Source organism: Tenrec ecaudatus, chromosome 3, assembly GCF_050624435.1.
Source record: "Tenrec ecaudatus isolate mTenEca1 chromosome 3, mTenEca1.hap1, whole genome shotgun sequence".
Classification (NCBI taxonomy): Eukaryota; Metazoa; Chordata; class Mammalia; order Afrosoricida; family Tenrecidae; genus Tenrec; species Tenrec ecaudatus.
In genome coordinates, this window is record NC_134532.1 from 173,183,488 (window position 1) to 173,205,949 (window position 22,462).

Below are 22,462 nucleotides of genomic sequence, written 5' to 3' on the forward strand. Positions count from 1 at the left end.
AGGCATCAGGCATCAAAGAACAAAAAATCATGTCATTGTGAATGAGGGGGAGTGTGGAGTGGAGACCCAAAGCCCATCTGTACGCAACTGAACATCCCCTCACAGAAAGGTCGCGGGGAGAAGTCAGTAAGGATGCAGTATAGCACCAATGAAATATACAACTCTCCTCTAGTTCTTTAATGCTTCTCTCCGCAACTATCATGACCCCAATTCTACCTTACAAATCCAGCTAGACCAGAGCATGTAACCAGGTACAGATAAGAGCTCAAAGCACAGGGAATCCAGGACAGATAAACCACTCAGGACCAATAATGAGAGTGGTGATACCAGGAGGGTAAGGGTAAGGTGGGGAAAGGAAGGGGGAACTGATCACAGTGATCTATATATAACCCCTCCCTGGGGGATGGGCAACAGAAAAGTGGGTGAAGGGAGACATTGGACAGTGTAAGATATGACAAAATAATAATTTATAAATTATCAAGGGTTCATGAGGAGCTGATGCCAGGGGCTTACGTGGAGAGCAAATGTTGAGAATGATGAGGGTAACGAATGTACAAATGTACTTTATACAATTGATGTTTGTATGGATTGTGATAAGAGTTGTATGAGCCCACAATAAAATGATTTAAAAGAAAAGAAAAAAAAGTTACAGTCTTGAAAACCCACAGGGGCAGTCCTGTAGGGTCATGATGAGCTGTCACCGATGAGATGACAGTGAGATTGGGTTTTTTCTTTTTAATTCCTTCTGGGGGTAGACAGCCAGAGCTTTCTCATGATTTACTGCCGAGCGGGTTCAAATGACCAACCTTTCACTTAGCAGCCACGCATTTCATTTCGACACATCTGGATATTGTTGTCACTCTTTTTAGTCTGGTCAAATAGTGTATTTGCATAAGAATCAGACATATTTGAGTATTTCTGTTGGCCAGAACATGAGTTTGCGACAAAAAAACCCCCCACAAACTGGTAAACGTGTCATTTTGTAAAATTACCATGATACCATAAAAGAAGAGAAATGTTGGCCAAAGGGGTCCACCTGCTTTGTGTCTTAAAGGCTGTGAGTTGAATATTAGCAACTCATTTAACACAAAACGGAAGTGCTCATGGAGCTGCTTGCTGCTGATTCAGTGCTGGTTTCAGACTGTGAACAGAAATAAACACCAGCCTCATCGGATAAAAATAGAGCAGTCACATGAAGCCTCACACGTCCTTTGTAAAAACAGAATTGAAAAGCCCACCAAAGTACACTCGAAGCTCTCTGGTCGAAGAGGAATGAAAAACGGTGGACCTTGGTTGGTTCTACATGTCCTCCTGGCAGTTTAGGCCATGGATGCGAGGGAGCCTCAAACAGTTCCCGGAAAACATGGCGTGAAAAGATCATACTTCTTGAAACCCCTTCATGTCTGCCATGGTCTGAGGAAGACTCTCATACACGCAATCTTGTTCTTACAACATGCATTTGACATTCGCTCTCAGATGACTTTTCCTCGGGTGTAGAAGGTGATGCGAGGATTGGTTCTTAAACAGAACTAGTGACTTTTCTCTTCCCTACATTTTGAAAAAACCATACCGAGAACACATTTTATTGAGAACGTTTGTCAGCTTTGTTCCGAGAAGGTTACCTGACTTCGTTCTTAGTTCTTACAACAAACTTACTGTGTTCTCCTGCGGTCAACTGTCCCCTTTCATAGCTAATGAGACTGAAGTGCAGAGAGGTTGGACAACTTATCCAAAGACACGTAGGAAGCGCCTGAGCCAGACTTCAAACTCATTCTGCCTCCAGCCTGGTTTTGCTCTTGAACAGCAGACTTGATTTTTTCAAAATCCTGCTGGTTCTTAGCATACGATGTGTAAAATAATGTGAGTTGTCCTCTCTCCATATTTTTATTTTTCCGAAGCTCCCAGTATTTTTTCTTTCTAAGAATAATAGTAGTGGTGTAGTAGATTATGTATGTTGCTGCTAACGGCAAGGTCAGCAGTTCAAAACCACTGAGGGAAAAAGATGAGACTTTCTACTCCAGTATAACATCTTGGAAACCCATAGGGCAGTGCTACTCCGTCCTATAAAGTTGCTATGGGTCAGAATCGACTCAGTGGCAGTAAGAACTAGATTAGCTTAACTTTTAAAAAACGTTAAAAAATCATTTTATTGGGGGCTTGTAAAATTCTTATCACAATCCATCCATCCATCCATTGTGTCGAGCCCATTTGCACATTCGTTGTCCTCATAATTCTCAAAACATTTGCTTTCTAATTGAGCCTTCATCTCCTCATTTTTCCCTTCCTTCCCGCCCCCTCATGAACCCTTGATGATTTATAAATTATTATTATTTTGTCATGTCTTATGCTGTCTGCCATCTCCCTTCACCCACTCTTCTGTTGTCTTTTCCCCAGGGAAGGGGTTATATGTAGATCCTTGTAATCAGTTCCTCCTTTCCACCCCACCCTCCCTCCACCCTGCTAGTATCACCACTCTCACCGCTGGTCCTGAAGGGATCATCTGTCCTGGATTCCCTGTGTTTCCAGTTCCTATCTGTACCAGTGTACATCCTCTGGTCTAGCCAGATTTGTAAGGTAGGATTGGGATCATGATAGTGGGTGGGAAGGAAGCATTAAAGAACTAGCAGTAAGTTGTATGTTTCATCATTGCTACACGGCATCCTGACTGGCTGTCTCCTCCCCATGACCTCTCTGTAAGAGGGTGTCCAGTTGCCTACAGATGGGCTTTGGGTCCCCACTCTGTACTCCCCCTCTTTCACAATGATATGCGTTTTTAGTTCTTTGATGCCTGATACCTTAACATTTTTAATATCCTTAATCCTTATGTGCAAAATATGAACATTTCAGGCAATGGCTCCTCATTGCCTAAAGGAGTGGATAGAGACCGGTGGCATTACCTGCAAAGTCCTGCATAATCCCATCTCATCTCATGTTCCCAAGCTGTCCCTACAATGTACAGAAAAAACTCCATTGCCAGAGTTGATTCCAACTCAGAGTGACTGTATATTGTGTTTCCAAGACTGTAAATCTTTACAAGAGCAAACAGCCTCATTTTCCCCTCAAGGAATAGCTTATGGGTTTGTACTGCCAACCTTGTGATTAGTGGTCTCTTAACCCAGAGGACCACCAGGGCCCCACCCTCAGGGCACAGACTCACGGGGCAGTCCTTGCAGTCTTCAAACGTGCCCTGCTCTTGGCTAACCACAGACCTCTGCCCCTGTTGTTCGTTTTTTGGTGTGATCTACATTCTTTCTTTTCTGGGAAATTGCTTATTCATGCTTTGAGGCTTCCTTTGTGGAGCTGAAGCATCTTCTAACTCCTTTCTGGAAGAATTAACCTCTTCTCTTTTTGTGCCCCACTGCACTTTGTTCATTAAAGACGTCACACTCTGCCTGGTGGGTAATTGTCTCTTCATAATCAATGGGGTTTCTTCTTTACAATGGGCTGTGCCTTTTTTACCCAGATGCTACCTACATGTTGGAGAGAGGATCTTTGGGGGCTGAGGGGACGGGGTGAGGGGGATCATACAAAGGTATGGAGATATTCGTGGAGTAACTGCTAGGGGCCTTCCGGGTGGTGCCACTGCATGGTGATCACTGCCCATCCTACAGCGTCCTCACAGCCACTGGGATGTTCGAGCCCATTGTGGAAGCTGCTGTCAGTCCATCCTCTTGATGGTCTTCCTTTTGTGTTCACGTACCCAGCACGAGGTCCTCCCCCAGGACTGGCCCCTCCTGATCGCCCGTTCAGAGACATGAGCTGAAGTCTCTCCATCTTGATTCCAAGCAGTCTTTGGGCTGTACTGCTCCCAACACAGGTCTGGTCATCCTTCTGCACGTCTATGGCATATGCAGTAGTGGCCCCCACCCCCTTCGATTCTTCGTCCTCCGTACTCTTTGTCTGGCTTTCACACACATGTGAGGTGATTGAAAGCACCCTGGCTTGGGTCAGGGACACCTTCGTTTTCAAAGTAATATCTTTGCTTTTTAAAACCTTAAAGGTGTCTTGTGCAGCAGATTTGCCCTATGTAATACATCATTTGTTATATCTTATTTTTAATGTGTTATAGACATTTATTTAAATAATTCAGATTTAATCTTGCTCCATGATCATCACACCTGTATAGTCCTACTACTGAGTACTTGTTAAGTTGCTAACCCCAAGGTCAGCACTTTGAAACCACCAGTCACTCCTCAGGAGAAAGCTGGAGCTGTCTACTCCGGTAAAGAGTTACCGTCTCACAGGGACATCTCATTCCTTTCGGGTCCCTGGGAGCTGGCATCAAATGGATGGCAATGAATTCTGTTTGGGCTTTGACCCAGTTGTGTGGCAGCAGTTAGAAAGACACGGACAGAAAGGCTGCATCAAGTAGTGCCAAGCAGTGCAAGAATTCAACGCAGTAGCCATCGCTAATTAAGAAGGGGACCGTGGAGGTACAATGGCTGAGACTGCGGCTAACCTAAGGCTAGTGGTTCAAACCCATCAGCTTGCTCCATGGGAAAAAGCGGCAGTCTGCTCCAGTATGGGAGCCCTGTGGAGGGCAGGCGGTTCTACTCTGTCCTACAGCGTTGCTGTGGGTCGGAACTGAGGCAATGACATTGAGTTTGGATTTTGAGTTTTAGATATGTCAGTGGCTGTAGAATTAGTTACAGGGCACTGTAAGGTAGTTGCTGTTCCAGTGTTGTCTTTAAGAGCTCTGTGTCCTTAGCGATTAGGATTGTTGTTGCTTGTAAGGCTTGTTTTTGCTCCAAATCCAATGCACACATGACCTTAAATGATGTCTTGAGATTTATTAGTAGCAAGTAGGAGGGGGCTTTAAAAAGTTCATGGAAAAATAGAATCAAAAGATGATGGAATTTTCCACAAACTAAAAAAAAATCCTACTTTTTATCAGTTTATTTATGATGGGCCCTTTACAAATTCTTACAGAGGTATGAAATAACTTTTTTTCAAATAGGTCCAGCTATGATTTTGATTAGGATTTTTTTAATGTGGTGGAAAAAAGTGATTAAAAAAAAAATCACATTTGGGAAACTTCAAGTATCTCTGAGAGTATACAGAAGAGCATACTGAGCCAATTTACCCTTGCTCAGCAATGTGACCCTCCAATGGCATGCACCAATGACATGGATTTCTAGTTTTGATGACACATTAAATCTTCATGGAGCAATAACTGGAATCACACAAATGTTCTCACTTATCAAGAGGAACTTGAGTGAGATAAGTTTTGTGAGTTTCTGGTGGGTGTGATAAGAAATGAATTTTTAACATATCTGAGCAAAACTCTTTTCGTCTTTTAATCCCCCGCATTTCTAATACATACCTGTGTGTGTGTGCATATGTGCTCTCCACTTGGGTTCGAAAAGCAGAGAAAGTGGCCTTTTTTAATGGAGAAAGACTGATCAGCGATGGGGAGTGTGGAGGCAAAGTGCCCAAGCCTGTGAATCTTCCACCAAGACTTTGTGCCTGTCTGGAAACCCAGCCCCTTCCTGTACGTCATGGACCACTCCTTAGAGTGTGGCAGTGGAAGGATTGTCATAGGAGTCTCCCATTTCTAGGGCTGCAATATCCCTTCTTCAGTTATTCAGCCACAAACAGGCTCCTGAGAGAGGGGGTGGTAATTATATCTTCATCTGTGTGACAGCTGTAGGTTTCACACCTAATGCCAGCGTCACAGTGTTTGCCATTGGGGACTTGGGTTCCCGGTTGCCTTTGCAATCCAAGTCATAAACATGCCTGCTGTTGTTGTTAGGTGCCACTGAGTTGAGTCTGATTCAGAGTAACCCTGTGTACAACAGAATAAAACACTACCTGGTCCTTTGCAAACCTCACAATCATTGCTCGACATGAGCCCATTGTTAGCATCACTGTGTCAATGGATCTCTTTGAAGGTTGTTTTAGACTGGGTTCTCAAGAGAAACAAAACCAGTGAAGCGTACGTATGTTTACGTACAGAGAGATTTAGGTCAAGGAGACAGTTCATGCAGTTGTAGCTTCTCAGGAGTTCCAAGTCCATGGGTCAAATGTCAGGCTGTAGACTTCTCTGGACTCACATAGCTTTGCAGGTCCAAGATTGACAGGTCAGATGACAGGCTGCTAGCTGCAAAAGCAAATGAATCCAAGATTGGCCGGTAAGAAGGTAGTTGCTGGCCACTCCCAGGATTGTCCCAGGATTGTCATGCTATTGACTCAAGCCCAAAGAACAAAGGCCAGGTGACAAGTCAGCAAAAAGGAGGTGAAATTTGCCAGAGTGTCCACGTATTTTAGAGGCAGCTTCCACTCCTATGGAAGCCCCCTTTCAATTAATTGACTTTTCATAGCAGATCTCATCAGAGATGCTTATATTAGATCTCAACATGAGGGAATGATTATAATTGCCGAGCCACTGAGAATCACGCTTCAGCCAATTTGATACAGAACCTTAATCAGCACAGGGTGCATGACATGTCACGGGGGTGAGGGAGAGGTGGCCATCTCTGACCTCCTCTGGCTTTCCTATTGCCACGAGGTAGGAGGCAGGCATGCCTTCACCCTCATTGTCCTTCATGCAGCGACCAGACACAAGCCATCTTCCCTCAGCACTCGACTTCCTTTCTGGGCTCAATCATTCGTGGCAATGGCCACACACAACTCACAGACCATACTCTTGATTTAGGAAATCAATAGATTGCCACAAGGCAGGATCAGTAAACAGTAAGGATGCAGTGGCCCACCACAGGTTCATCAGTAACACTTCTCCTCAGCCGGCAATCATGTCTCTCTGGTCTTCAGCCTCTCAGCCACATGGTCACTTGGCTTCTGCCCCTGTGGACCAGGAAACCAGAAACCAGCCCTCCAGTCGCTCCTGTCTCTTGTCTCCCCGTCCTGTTATTGAGCTAAAAGAGGAGAAGAGACCCCACAGTCTTGGCCCTGCCACTCTGAGTCTCCCTGTCAGTTTCAGGTGCACAGGCAGAGATTTTGTACGTGCTCTTCCAAGGGTCCCCAGATTTCTCTGTCTCCGGATGGCTCTTGCACACTGGGGAATGGCTTTGATGGAGGTGTGGTTTCTTTTAGCTGACCATATCTCCAAGGAAAAGGATAGGGAGTGTCTTAAGTTACACCCTCTAGTAAAGTGGTCTTGAGGATGTCCCCAAGGAAACAAAGGTTATGACTTGGTTCGTACCCTCTATATTAAGGCCAAGTCTTCACCCCACCTAACTTGAGAACTCCCTCCCAAAAGGGATCAGAGTCATAGGTATAGAGTCTAGAATTCTAACACCGCACCTACGGAATGATGGCACCAAGGGGCGTCCTAATTGGTTATAACTCACAAGGACCTTCCTCGTGCTGACCCTCTACTCTTCCAGGCATCATGTCCTCTCCAGGACTGGTCCAAAGATGTCTATCTCCCTAAGGTTTCCTCATTCCTCCCATTTCACGCCTACCATTTCTAGCTTATCTCTGATCTGCTTTTCTGACAAGATAGCTAGCATTTTCAAGAATCTTATCTAACTAATTCAAAGAATATGCATTCTTTTTAGACTAGCTTCTTTCATATTCTTTTGAGATACATTCATTTTGTTTCATTAATGTGGCATTTTAAAATTTCATTTTGTTACTGTGAAATGTGCCGTTGAATCCATGAGCCACAATTTATTTATACATTAATAGATGCTCATGTGGTTTATTTCCAGTTTTTGCCTATTACAATTAAAGATGCTATGAAAATTCATGTACAAGTCTTTATACACCTTCATTTCTCTTGGGAAGTATAGCAATTCCACTTTTTATCTCCACGTTTCTTGTGCTGAGCTCATTGCACTAGAAAGAGGGTTCCCTGTGTTTATTGAAAGTTGGACATTGAATAAAGGAAACTGAAGAATAGAAGCATGTGAATCATGGTGCTGGAGAAGAATATTGACGTATCATGGACCGCTAACGGGACAGATGGATCTGTCTTAGAAGAAGTACAGCCAGATTGCTCTTCAGAGACCTAGATGCCAAGACTTCATCTAACATACTTTGCACATGTTGTCTGTCAGGTGAGACCAGGCCCTACAGAAGGACACATGTTTGGTAAAGTTGAGGGCCAGCAAAAAATAAGGCCTTCAAGAAAATGGATCGACACCCTGGCTGCAACCACAGGCTGAGGGTTCAGTTCTTTGGAAGCATCTAGGGAGAGGCTGCGTCTCACATACTTTGGACATGTTACCAGGAGGCAGCAGTCCCTAAACAAGGATATCGTGCTTGGCAAAGAGGAAGACGCTCAAAGAGACAGTTTGATCCCGTGGCTGCAAACATGGACCCACCCAATAGCTGCAACTCTGCGGATGGCCCTAGACAGTGTTTCGTTCTGTGGCCCTCAGGCTTGCTTTGAGTTGGAACAGACTTGACAATATCCAGAGGAACAAAAATACAGATATCTGTTGAATTCGTGGAACAGTTACTAAATTCTTCTAGGGAAACGGCGAAGAAATGCTGGTATGTTGCCTACAGAAACAATGAAGCCATCAAACTATTTTAAAAAATCTCTGTTGAATAGATTATGTTCCTGTTGAAATGTCACATTAGAGACTGTATAATAAGGGGGGGAATCTAGACTTTGTGGGGAAAGAAAGAGTTTAAATGTCGAAAAAATTTTAAAAACTCACATTTAAAGGCAAAAACAATGATAATAAACTGAATGTTCGATGCGATTGCTGAGTATATTACATTTAATTCTACTGTGAACTTATGAAATAATACTCTCATTATTCTTACTTTACAGGCAAGGAAATAGAGACTAAACCAGGTTAATGAATTTGCCTGTTGGCATATGAATGTGCCATTTGACCGTGGCATCGAAACCCAGGCTAAGCATCATGTGGCGCATTGACTTTACAGCTTAAAATAATACCACAATGCCCCAAATATTGTGGCATGTTCAGCGCATCTTTAAAAAAATTCATTTAGGCAAAGATGTTCTTGCTGTAACAATCATTTTTTACATATTGTTTACATAAGTTCTCCTAAAACATTTTCATCGGTTTTACAATTTTTCCTAATAGCATCTGATTTGCATTTACAGTCATTTTGGGGTCCGTTCCCCGTCACTTGCATTTGTTAATCTGGTATGGTCACCAGCTGTTAGTCAGAGTTCTCAGGTAGACAGATTTTAATAATGCGACCTCCTCCGTGGTCTCTTCCACAGGTGGCTGTGTAGCACTCTGACCACCCATTCGTGAGCTTCATGCTTTTATAATTCACACTTCCTGCGTTGTCTGGGATGGCTCTTCTATCTGTAGCCTGCAGTTGGAATGACTCTGGCCTTGGACCCTCCCTCGGATCTATTAGGCATCAAACTGGTGTACACACTTCATTTCCTGCCCCGCGTCTCACTCTCAGGAAGTACAAAAATCTGCTAGTGCTGAGTTCTTGCTTTGTCTTGCTAAATGGATTCTGCTATCCCACTGGCCTGGAATTCTGGCATCACAGAGACCTTTCCCGCCTAGTAAGATCCCGAGGGATCTGGGAAGAGCATTGTTAGTCTGGGGGGAGACAAATTAATCAGAATTTAGTGTGTGGGAGCTCCGGTGGGCCACTGTTTCTGCACGAGAGCTTCACGTTTAGGTATGGTAAGCAATAGAGTTAATTTGTGTCTTCAAAGCTGGAAAATCCAGAGTTATAATCAGACAGCACTCAGCTGCTAATTCAGACCCCACGAAACAAGCATATATATTTCCATGGCAGAGAAAGGACTTGAGGGAAATGAGTTACTTCTGTGGTCTAGCATTAGCAAAAGTAGATGTTAGCGTACGTAGTGGTAGCCGCTTCTCATGATGTCTAGCTCAGATAGCTGAGTACCCGGCAGTGGTGAGTGGAATCAAGTGGATTATGACTCATCGTCACTCAATATGACAGATTAAAGCTGCCCCATAGGCCTTCCTAGGCTGCAATCCTGACAAAAGCAGACTGCGCGGTCTTTCTTTTGCAATGGGTTGGAGTTATTGAATAGGCCTTTACAAAGGCCCAACTCCCTTGACTTGTACTGTTTTGAGTTTTCCTTTTCTGACAGTTTTCACAGGCTCTATGTTTTGCTCCAACCGATTCATAATCTTTCTTTTTCCTTTCTTCTAAACCAATTTATTAGAAGCTAATCCAGATATCATACATTTCCATTGTTCAGTCATAAGGTTTATAATTTTTGAATTGAGTTAGTTACTTAATTTTGCAATCCTGTCAATGAAGCAATCATAAATTGCATTACATTCAATAAGTAAGAGATCCATATGTATTTACTTCCACATAATTCATTCCATTTTGATTAACATTAAGAATTAAACCAGGTAATCACTTATAGATTTCTTTAAGACATATGTATTACTAAGTTTTGCTTTCAACTCTAATAATACACACCTCGTGACAGTTTTTAAGCAGTATTCTAGGCTTCAAAGGTATTAAGGGAAGAAGTCCAAAGTGCACTGAATACATTGCAAAAAATGAGGCTTCAAGAATTGGCACAAGACCAACTGATACTACTTACTCATGTATGCTGAGAAGCACTTATTCATCTATGTCAGGAAATTTGGAAGATAGTTATCTGGCCAACTGACTTGGAAGTTATGCATATTTGTGCCTGCTACAAAGAAAGATGATTCAACAGAATGTGGAAATTGTCGAATCGTGTCACTAATATCACATGTATGTATAATTTTGCTGCAGATGGCTCAAAAATAGCTGTAGCATGACATCAGCAGGGAGCTGCCAGACATCCAAGCTGAATTTACAAGAGGACACGGAATAAGGGATCTTGCGCTTGATGACAGGTGCATCTTGGCTGAAAGCAGAGAATACCAGAAAGATGTTTACTTGTGTGTTATTGATTATGCTAAGGCATTTGACTGTATGAGACGTAACAAACTATGGCCTAGTGTTGAGAAGAATGGAAATTCTAGAACACTCCACTGTGCTCATGTGGAACCTATATATCGAGGCAGTCGTTGGAACAGAATGAGAAAGTGCTTCAAAATCAAGAAGGGTGTGCATCAGGGGATGCATCTTTTCACTGTACTTATTCGCATGCTGAGCACACGCTGGAAGAAGCTGGCCTATGTGAAGAAGAATGCAGCGGCAGGACTGCAGGAGAGCTCATTAACAATCTATGAGGTGCAGGTGATACAGCCTTGCTTACTGACAACACGAGGACTTGAAGCACCTACTGAAGAAAATTAAAGAGCTCTGCCTTCAGTCTGAATGACACCTCAAAGTAAGGCGAACAAAACCCCTCACAACTGGACCAACAAACAGCATCGTGACAAATGGAGAAAAGAGTGACGTTGTTAGGATGTCAGCTTACTTGACTCCACAATCAACCCCCATGGGTGCAGCTGTCAAGAAGTCAAATTTTCATGGGGAGCAAGACTTCTTTGAAGTTTCGAAGAGCAAAGATGTCGCTTTGAGGACTAAGGTGTGCCTGTCCCACGCCGTGTGGCAACGAGAAGACAGGAGCGGAACGGATGCCTTTGCACTGCGGTGTTGGAAAGCGTATTGGATCTATCACGGACTTCCAGAAGAAGAACCTATCTGTATTGGAAGAGCTATACCCTGACTCCTGTTTGCACATGAGGATGCCAAGTCTTCTGCCTTGGGTTTGTTATCCGAGCATCATGCTTAGTAAAGCAGAGGGTCAAGTCAGAGAGAGGGAGGCTTGAAGGAGATTGGCTACACCAATGGGCTCAAACATAGGAATGATTGTGAGGTTGGCACGGGATTATGCAGCATGTTGTTGTGTTGGGTTTTTTTTAGTTATTTTTTTAAAACAATTTATTAGGGGCTCATACAACTCTTATCACAGTCCATATATATACATACATCAATTGTATAAAGCACATCTGTACATTCTTTGCCCTAATCATTTTCTATTTTTTCTCCTCTTTTTTTTTTTACATTTTATTAGGGACTGTTGTTGTGTTGTTGTGTTAGGCATAGGGATGCTATGAGGGGGACTGAACTGACAGCACTTAGCAACAACATCAGCAGGCACTTTTGCGAAGAGTATTCCCTGATTTGGGAAACAGAATTTTTGTTTGTTTGCCTTTCGATTCCTTATAATTTATAGAGATTCCCAACATCCTCGTTTTATTTTGGCTATGCCTTTAAAAACCATTATCTTAATCATTAAACATGTTTATATAGGGAGCCTTGATGCTATGGGGCAATTTGCTAACTGCAAAGTCGATGGTTCAAACTCATCAGTTGCTCTTTGGGAAAAAGATGAGGCTGCAACTCTCTTCGTCTTGGAAACCCTAGGATTTAGAAGGAGCTCTGGTGGTGTAGTGGTTAGGCATTGGGCGCTAATCTCAAGGTCAACAGTTTGAAACCACAAGCTGTTGCACAGTAGCAAGAGGAGGTCTTCTACTTGTCTAAAGAGTGACAGACTTGGAAACTCATAGGGCAGTTCTACCCTGTCCTATAGGGTTGCTGTGAACGAGAATCATGTCCATGGCGGTGAGTGAGTGAGTGATGATTTGGAATTGACTCAATGGAAATGGGTTTGGTTCATATAGAACAGTGGTTCTCAACCTTCCTAATGTCGTGACCCTTTAACACAGTTCCTCATGTTGTGATGACCCCCCCCCAACCATAAAATTATTTTTGTTGATACCTCATAACTGTAATTTTGCTACTGTTATGAATCAGGTGACCCCTGTGAAAGGGTCGTTTGATCCCAAAAGGGGTCACGGCCCACAAGTTGAGAAGCGCTGGTCTAGAAGCTTTTCTTTTTGTAACTGTGAAAGCCCTTTCCAAAATAGAAAAAAAGCAGCTATGTAAGATCCTATTATTACCTTGTTAAAGTGGAGGAAGAAATACTGGGATGGAATTTATTTTTGGTAAAGAGGAGGGGTAATTTATCATAGAACCACCCATTGGAAATAACTTTAGATTTTGTTTAGTGTGCTTCTTCTGACCCCAAGGAGAGAATACATCAAATGTATACCCAGTGCCCACAAGAAAAATATCAAATATGTCCTGAGGTTTTCCTTGATCCCCTGTCTGAAGATCAAGTTTCACTGCACTGGAAACCCATTCTTTTAACTACATCATGACTGCAATTGTAGGAGAGCGGCTGTCCTCAGACTCATTTCAGATTTTTAGATAAGGGTCTCCGTTCTGTTCTCTCCCCCTCGCCCTCTCTCCTTCTCTTTTTTCTTCCTTTCAATTTTACGACTTGACTGGAACTCTTTAGCCTTTCAATACTGACCTATCAGATCTTTCTTTGTAAACATTATCCATTCTCTTTTTTTTTAAAAATCATTGTATTAGGGGCTCATACAACTCTTATCACAATCCATGCATATATAAAGCACATTTGTACATTCATTGCCCTCAGCCCTCTTTAACCTTAGCAAAAGTCTCATTGCAAATTCCTAAAGGACAGGCATTTTGTACTGTTGAATCTTCTTCAGGGCCCTCGGTTATTTGTACCCGAGACAGAAAAAAAGCTGGAAGCAATAGTCCTTGTTTGTGGCTGAATGAGAATTGGAATCCTAAAGCAATCGTGCTGGCTAGCAAATTTGGGCCGATCTGTCTGCTAAGGATGGCAAGCCTCTAGAGATTTTTTTCCTTTGTACAGGTTTTGTTCAAATTAATGTGATGGCGAAATCTTGTATACACATGCAACCACAGCAAGATGGTTTTGTAGCAATACTTTCTTTGCTTGTCCTCATATACAATGGGAATGAAGTTGGGGACATTCGGCTGATAGGGGTCTTTAAGCAGACCACAGCCCCCTGCTCCAACGGCTGGAAAGCTGGCAGATGATGCATGACTCTGAGACCGTGCTTAGGTGGAAACTCTGAAGTCAGCAGTGAGTAGGGGCTGAGGGCCACACAAAGGGGTCAGACTCAGGCCTCTAGAGTGAGCATTATGACTTCTTCACAGAAAGGTGATGTTCTGGTGAGTTCTTTTGCCATTACCCGATGCACATCCCGGTAGCAGGGCGGGCAGTGCTGTCTGACTGGCCCCCTTAGCAGAGCGCACGCACCGGGTCCTCCACAAGCTGGCCCTCACTCACTTTCCATCCGCACCTTCACACTGTGCTTCAGCCACTCTGACCATTTTTAGTCCTTGATTTATGGAACAAACATTTATAACGATTTCATCCAACAGACCATTCTTCTAAGCACTTTGCAAATATAACCGCAAATACAAACCAATGAGCTATATTATTATTATCCCCATTTTACAGAAGAGGAAACTGAGGTCAGTCTGGAGTGTGTTTCTTTTGGGTGAAATTCTCCCCCCTCCTGTTTCTCTGCAGGACTTAGCTGTGCTCCTTTCGGTTGCATGTGGGTCACCATGATTCAGAGCAGATGCAACAGCATTTAACAAGCAGCAATAACAACAGCCATTTCTTGTCTGAAATTATGCTCCCTTAGTGTCCTTTGCATACGGAGCACCTCCCATTGCCTTAGATGCAAGTGGGGAGATGGACGATGACTAAGGAAGACCAGGGGCGAATTGATGCATTTCAAATTATGATGTTGGCAAAGAATATTAATATGGGAGTCTTTCTACTCCTGTAGAGAGTGACAGTCTCAGAAACTTCTGGAGGCAATTATCCTCTGTCCTGCAGGGTCCCTGTGAGTTAGCAATGACTCAATGGCAGTGAGACGGATGGCTGGAAAACTAACGACTCTGTCTTAGAAGGAGTACACAGAGGTGAGCAGAGAAAGACGTTATTTCACCTACTTCGGATATGTTAGGAGGGACATGTTCTTGGAAAAGGACATGATGCTTGGCAAAGTAGATGGCCTGTTAAACAGGAAGATCCTCAACAAGGTGGATTGATTGACACAGTGGCTGCAGCAATGGGCTCAAATAGAAATGATTGAGTCTTACAGGTGTTTCATTCTGTTGTACATTGTGTTAGGCTGGGTTGACTAGAGAAACAAATTCAGTGCACATCAGAGTGACACACATGTAAGAGAGAACTATAAATATCAAGAAGTAATTATATATCAAGCAACCCTCCAAGTCCAGATAAAGTCAGTAAGTCCTATACTAGTTCATAAATCTGATACTAGTCCATAAAACCCTCTTCAGACTCACACAGCCACATGCGAAGATGCAGATGCAGGAAGATCACAGACCAGTCGTTGCAAAGTCTTACGGATCCAATGACAGTGGAAGCCTCACAGGGCATGTGCGGGTCTCAGTGTGGCTCTTCAACAGGAAGGTGAAGGCAGAGACAGGGGGAGGCTCACAGGACCCTCCTTCTGAGAACATCACACCCACAAGGAAGCATCATCAGGCTATGACACGATTGACAGGCCAGGCTCCACACCGCCACTTTTATTTCTTCCAGTCGACACAAAATTGTGTAACTACCATATAAATAGAGCCGCTTTGAGTCAGCTCTGACTTGACTTCATCTAACAACAACAGGAATAACACATTATACAGTAAGAAGTTGAATGTCAGTCATTCCCATGGTGAATGTGGGCACGTTACCCAATCTTAGTTTCTATGTCTATAAAGCGGGTGTCAGATTCCAGAACTGCAAAAAGAATGGCGGATCGGACCTGCCGGACGCCTCGGCCATCTGTTCCCATAAAGATTACAGCCGAGAACACCGTAGGGAGCAGTTCCACTCTGGAACCCATGGGGTCTCCAACCGAGTCAGTCCCAACCAAAGGCAAGTGGTTTGGGCTTTTGCTTGTTTCTGTTTTCCGACGACTAGAGCATTACTTCTTCACCAGGGAGCTGTGTGGATGGAAGGCGCTTGGCATAAATTGGACTGCGTGCTCTGTTAAGGAGCTGCTGGGCCCCGTGTTGTTGTATTCCAGGCACAGGGAGATACTGCAGGGAGGGCAGAAGGAAAAACAGGAGGTCCCAGGCATCTGAGGGAGAGGGGGTGCCAGCCTGCCTTAATGCCCCGAGAAACACTCCAGTAGGTGATAACAGAAAAGATCTTTTAGGATAGTCATTGCTAGCTTTTTTTTTTTTTTTTGAAGAACACTTTTAGCAACGTGTGCTGTGGGTGGCAAGTTGTAAATGCTTGAGGAAGGAGTGGGTGGGGAGGAAATGAAAGTCAGGCATGCAATCATCTTCTCTTTAAGACAGAAAGACAGTCAGGCAGTTGCAGGTCAGAGGAAGTGTTCTTGGTACGGCTGGGAGAGGCCCGGCACGTCTGTCAGGCAGGAGCAAATCTCCTAGGGGAGGATGATCCCTGAGGATGAAAGCCCTTCTCTCTGGTCTTGGCTGAAACTCATTCAGTGCTCAGAGGCTTTATTCCAGCCATTCTCAACCTGTGGGTCATGACCCCTTTGGGGTTATGAAGTAGCAACGAAAATAATCATATGGTTGGGGGTCACCACCACATGCGGAACTGTATGAAAGGGCCGCGGCATGAGGAAGGTTGAGAACCACTGCTCTAGTCTGTTCGCTCCCCTAGGGCTGGGTTGCATTAATTCTCTCACTGCCTTGCAGCTGGGGAAACCCAAGGTCTAGGGGGCTCGATGGGCAATTGAAACCCTTGGTAATGAGGTTGTGTTTGTCTGAGCTGCAGTTCCCTGACCTGTAAAACAAGACCAGTAATGCCCACTTTACTGGGATATTTGCACACCAGCCTGTGAGATCACGAGGCGTAGAAGGGGTCAGGTATCAGGTATCAAAGACCAAAAAAATCACAGCATTGTGAATGAGGGGGAGTGCGGAGTGGGGACCCAGGGCCCATCTGTGGGCAATTGGACATCCCCTTGCAGAAGGGTCGTGGGGAGGAGACGAGCCAGTCAGGGTGCAGTGTAGCAATGAGGAAACAAACAATTTTTCTCTAGTTCTTGAATTCTTCCTCCCCCGGACTATCAAGATCCCAATTCTACCTTACAAATCTTGCTGGACTGGAGGATGGACCCTGGTACAGGTGGGAACTGGAAGCACAGGGAATCCAGGATAGATGAACCCCTCAGGACCAGTGGTGAGAGAGGCGATATTTGGAGGGTGGAGGGAAGGTGAGGGAGAAAGGGGGAACAGATTATAAGGATCTACATATAACCTCCTCCCTGGGGGACCAACAGCGGAGAAGTGGGTAAAGGGAGATGTCGGAGGTGTAAGATAAGACAAAATAATAATAATTTATAAATTATCAAGTGTTCATGGAGAGGGGGAAGTGGGGAAAAATGAGGAGCTGATACCAAGGGCTCAAGTAGAAAGCAAATGTTTTGAGAATGATGAGGGAAACAAATGTACAATAGTGCTTGACACGGTGGATGTATGTGTGGATTGTGAGAAGAGTTGTATGATCCCCCAGTTAGATGATTTATTATTTTTTTTAAAAAGTACTACTTAAGTCATGCCTGGCTGGCATCTTTGTAGTGCAATGGTTAAAGCGCTCGGCTGTAACAGAAAGTTAGGCTGTTGGTCCGTGAGCGAAAGTTGCTGCTCTCAAGATTGTTGTTGTTGTTGTTGTTAAGTGCCGCTGAGTTATCTCTGACTCATAGTGACCTTGCATACAACAGAACGAACCCTGCCTGGCCCTGTGCCATCCTCTCAAATGTTCTTAGTTTGAGCCACTGGGTCCATGCCTCTCTTCCAGGGTCGTCTTTTTCGCTGCCGCTCCACTTTACCAAGCATGATGTTCTTCTCAGGGGGCTGGCTTCTCCTGAGAAAATGTTCAAAGTGCTTGAGATGAAGTGTCTCCCTCCTGGCCTCTACGGAGCATTCTGGCTGTACTTCTTCCGAGACAGATGCGTTGGTCCTTTGGCAGTCCACGGTACTTTCAGTAGTCTGCACCAGCACCATAATTTAAGTGCATCAATTCTTCTTCTGTCTTCCTTATTCAATGTCCAACTTTCACATCCACATGTCATAAAGAACACAGCCTTGGAAACCTTCGGGGACAGTTCAGTTCTCCTCTGCCCTGTTTAGTCACTGAGAGTTGGAATCCACTTGGCAGGGGTGGAAGTGGTGTGGGTTGGTGGCGGGGGCGGGGGGGGGTGGCAGGACATGGGGCGGGAGGCCCAAAGGCCGAAGGGACAGTTTCAGAGGAGGAGTTGCAGTGATCTTAGGGGCGCGTGGCAGAGATGGCTGGGCTACCCCCAAGTACAACCGCATTCGTCCTCATTGTCTGTTCTTCTATTCTTTGAAAAACATAACCATAGTTCTCCAACTGTCTCTTTAAAATGTGTCCATTCATATTATTCAGTGAACATGTTTGTATTTTCTACACAGTGTGTCTAATAATTTTTAATGGCCACATTATATCCAGTTATTTTTTGCACGTATTGCATTGTACTCTTTTGGATGCTTTTTCCCTGGGGTAAATTCCCAGGAGGGGGGCTACTGTGCTCAAGGGTGAGGATAATTTTCTGGGTTTAATATTCCATCGATTCATTTTAAGAAGCCAATCTATTAGCAAGGGTGTGGGAGGGCAATGCTAAAGGTTTGCAGAGGGCTACGGTTGACCGTGAAAGCCCCAAATTCATTTGCAGTGTCTGCACTCGGATTAAGCCTCCACTGAACTCCCTCAGACCATTAACTGGGGATGTGAATAGTCTCGCCCTCAGACAGAGTGCATTGGAAAGTGGATCACTGGAGATTTAACATATTATCATTAGTTTTCTTCTTTGACCCATATGTAATTTGTTCTAGTTCCTATTATTTTCTACTTTCTTTTGGATTAAGGTGTTTCTGTGCTTTACTTTCTTGTCTTTTCTGGGGGTATGATTTTCTTTATATGCAATCCAGGATAGCTAATACTTGGAGACAGTAACTAGATTAACAGTTCCTCAGGGATATGACAGGGGAGGTAGGTGGGGGGTTAATGAGGAGCTAATAATAATGGGCACAGGAATTAAGAAAATGTTAAACTGCTTGTGGTGATGATTTCACAACTCTTATTATATGCCAATAATATTAGGCAACATGAAGCATCGAATATGGAGATTTTCTGTGGAAGCCTGCCTGGACCTCTCACCCACTGGGTGCTCTCTCTGCTATGGAGCAAGGGTGGGAGTGGGAGGGCAGGGGGGACCAGAGTTACCTGGAGGTGGGGGTTGTGGCTGGGTAAGTGGAAGTTCGCTGCAGTTTGGTCTCTGATTTTTTGTTTTGGGGGACTCTGATCAGAAATAGAAGATGTTGGAAGAGGTGTGTGTCTGAGTAGAAAGGGCAGAAACAAAGATAGTCCACTCTCCAGGTTCTAGAGCTTTATTGGGGGGGCAGAACAATTTCATCATTACAAGATATTAAATGATCTCATAATTTGATTGCAGCTTTTACCATGGTAATGTTTTGTTCAAGTTCAACAATTAAACCATGTGGTAATGATTTTGTTAGCAAATATTGTTTTAATAGCTATTTTCCTGCCTGTATTTTAATTATTTGTACTGAGCCTTCTCCTTTTTTCTCTTCACAGAAAAAATACAGAAAAGGGTTTATTGATGTCTCAAAAATCAAGTGTGTGGAAACAGTGAAGATTGAAGATGGTGTCATCCCCTGCCAAAATAAATATCCATTTCAGGTGAGCAGGTGTGTCTGCACCACAGTGTGAGGCCGGGCTCGGACTCCTGCACATGACCGTGAAGTGCCCTAGAAGCTGACATTCAGGTTCAATGGGCATTTTAACACTGCTGCTTCACAAGTGGCTGGTTGCTGGATAAGTCCTGGTCTGTTGCAGGTCCTGAGTCTCTAGAGACCTAGTGTACTGCTATTCTGATATGCGACAGAGAGATAAGGCCGGGAGTTGGGGGCTTGGCTAAAATATGTGGGAAGAACTTTTCTCTGTGAAGTTGAAAGGCTGAGAGGGGCAGGTGTGAGCTGTGTGCATGGACATGAATCTACATGGCTGCGTGTGAGGAGAAAGATAGCATCGGGATCACTGGCGGACCAGTGTTTGGACTTGCGAAAAGGACTGTCATGTTGCTTCATTTTCCCCCCAGACAGACCTATCACAGAAAGAAGGCACATATCATACTCTCCTCATTTATGACTGAGGAAATTGTGGCTCACGGAAACTGAGGCTGGCCAAAGTCACTGGAAGTGAACAACCTTCCTAGACACACACTCACAACCCCTTGCTTTGAAGTAGACAGTACGGCAGCCCGAGCCATTCGGCTGTGTGCACACTAGCATGTTGGTGCACACATGCCTTGTTGAACCCTAATATCTAGCTGGCAACAGACACACTAGTATCCTTCTCTGGGATCTAGTCTCTAGTTCTCTGGTGGAGGAGACTTGCAATCTTTCTGGTGAGCAATATACACGTCAAGTAAAATTGACTTTGTATCTATGCATGTGGTCTGCAAGGTTGGCAGTTCAAAATCACCGGTCACTCCATGGGAGAAAGATGGGGCTTTCTACTCCTGTAAAGAATTCCAGCCTCAGAATCACACAGAGGCAGTTCTACCCTGCCTGCAGGGCTGCTATGAATTGGCATCAACTTGACGGTGGTGAGTTTGGTTTGGTGATCTTACCATGTTCTGGAGGAAAGGGAGCAAAGATATATATATATATATATATATATATATATATATATATATATATATATATATATATATATTTACAACGTGGTATCTCAGTGAAGTTTGGGGCTATTTTGAATTGCATCTATGAAAATTATCAATTAGATATACTCTAAGCATGTACCAGTTTCAGAATTAGGATGATAGTCAAAATTTAAAAACCACATTTAGATTACTTTCCATTATGATGACAATGTATAGGCAAGTTCAAGTCAAAGCTGAAGAAAATTAAAATAATACCACAAGAGCCAAAGTATGGATTTGAGTATGCCCTATCTGAAGTTAGAAAGCAACTCTAGAATAGATTTGGTGACTTGAACGCTAGTGATCAAAGACTAGATGACCTGCAGGTTGACATTGAGAACATCATACACGACAAAAAGTGAAAGATTCTTCTTTTTAAAAAAAAGGAAAGAAAGACCAACATGAGTGTCAGAAAAGACTGAAGCTTGCTAAAGCAGATGGAAGAAACGTTGTAAAGAACTGAACAGGGGATTTCAGTGGCTGACTCTAGAAGACAGAGTATTATAATGAAATGTGAAAACGACAAGTTAGGAAACCAAAGGGGAAGAACAAGCGTGGCATTTCTCAAGCTGGGAGGGCTGAGGAATAAATTCAAGCCTCAAAGTTGCAATATTGAAGGATTCTGTGAGCAAAATATTGGATGACGCAAAAAAAATCAAAAGAATATGGAAGAAATAAACAGAACCACTGAACTGAAAAGAATTGGTTGACATTCACCCATGTCAAGAGGGAGCACATGATCAGGAACTAATGGTATTAGAGGAAGAAATCCAAGATGCCTTGAAAGCAAAAACCAAGGCTCCAGGAATTGATGGAATACCATTGTAATGGCTCATCAACTGAATGTAGCCCTGGAAATGCTCACTTGACTAAGTCAAGAAATTTGGTAGACCACTACCTGGTCAACCCACTGGAAGACTGTCAAAGGCTTCTTTAAAGTGTTACAAAGCTGAATGTCGCTCGGAGGACTAAGGTGGGCCTGACCAAGCCATGGCACTTTCGACACCTCATATGCAAGTCATAGCTAGACAGTGACTTTGTAAGACTGAAGAGGGATTGAGGCACTTGAGTTACAGTGTTGGTGACTGTTGAAAAATGGACCGCGGACTGTTGAAGAACAAAGAAATCTTTCTTGGAAGAAGTACAGCCAGAATGCTCCTTACTGGCAAGGGTGGTAAGATTTTGACTCGCCTATTTTAGACAGATGACCAGGAGGGTCAGTCCCTGGAGAAGTTCATCATGGGTTGGGGGTCAGTGAACTAGAAGAAGCCCTTCAGTGAAGTGGATTTGCACTGTGTCTGCACCAATGGATTCAGACATAACCTTGTCCATGAGGATGGCCCAGGCCCAGGCAGTTTGGTGTCCTGTTGTATACCAGGTTGCTGTGAGTAACAGCACCAAACCCAACAGCAAAAATTGTGGCAACAACACAAGAGGAGGCAGGACTATATTTAGTTTTCCTTTTCTCGTTTCTCATTTTACATCTGCCATTTCTCAGTAGAACAATATAGTAAAATGCTTAGAGAGATAACCTTGAGTCCAAACTGCGCAGCCTGTCACTGACCTGCTCGGTGCCCTTGTACATGTCACTTACCTCTCAGCATGTCTCAGACGCTGGAAAACAATAACAGTAATAGTACTAACATCAGAGAGTTAGTGTGGCAGTTAACTGAGGTGGTGTATCATTAGCCTAAACTAATAAGAAAAAACAAGATAATTATTAGTTTCTATTATTGTTATTATTGCTTTTACTACTACAACTGTTTTTTGCTGTTAACACTACACTTATGCCCAGATCTATAAATACGCCATATTTAAATCATCTTTTAATTTGCATATGTTAAGTACATATGCAATTTTCTGGGTGTGTGTGTGTTATTACATTTGAAGTTCAACAGAAATGTCAGTCCTACACACTTCTGACGACAGTTAGATATTTGGGCCAGTGGGTGGGGAGTATA

The 22,462-nt window shown here is 43.6% G+C and overlaps 1 protein-coding gene across 1 annotated transcript in view; it reads left to right on the forward strand.

The window, feature by feature from the left end:
- Positions 1 to 22,462, forward strand: part of TEC (tec protein tyrosine kinase) — a 129,967-nt gene that overhangs the window by 71,491 nt on the left and 36,014 nt on the right. The window contains exon 3 of the mRNA XM_075544370.1: positions 19,373 to 19,477. Coding sequence (XP_075400485.1) covers positions 19,373 to 19,477 — 105 coding nt within the window. The remainder of the gene's footprint in view (positions 1 to 19,372; positions 19,478 to 22,462) is intronic.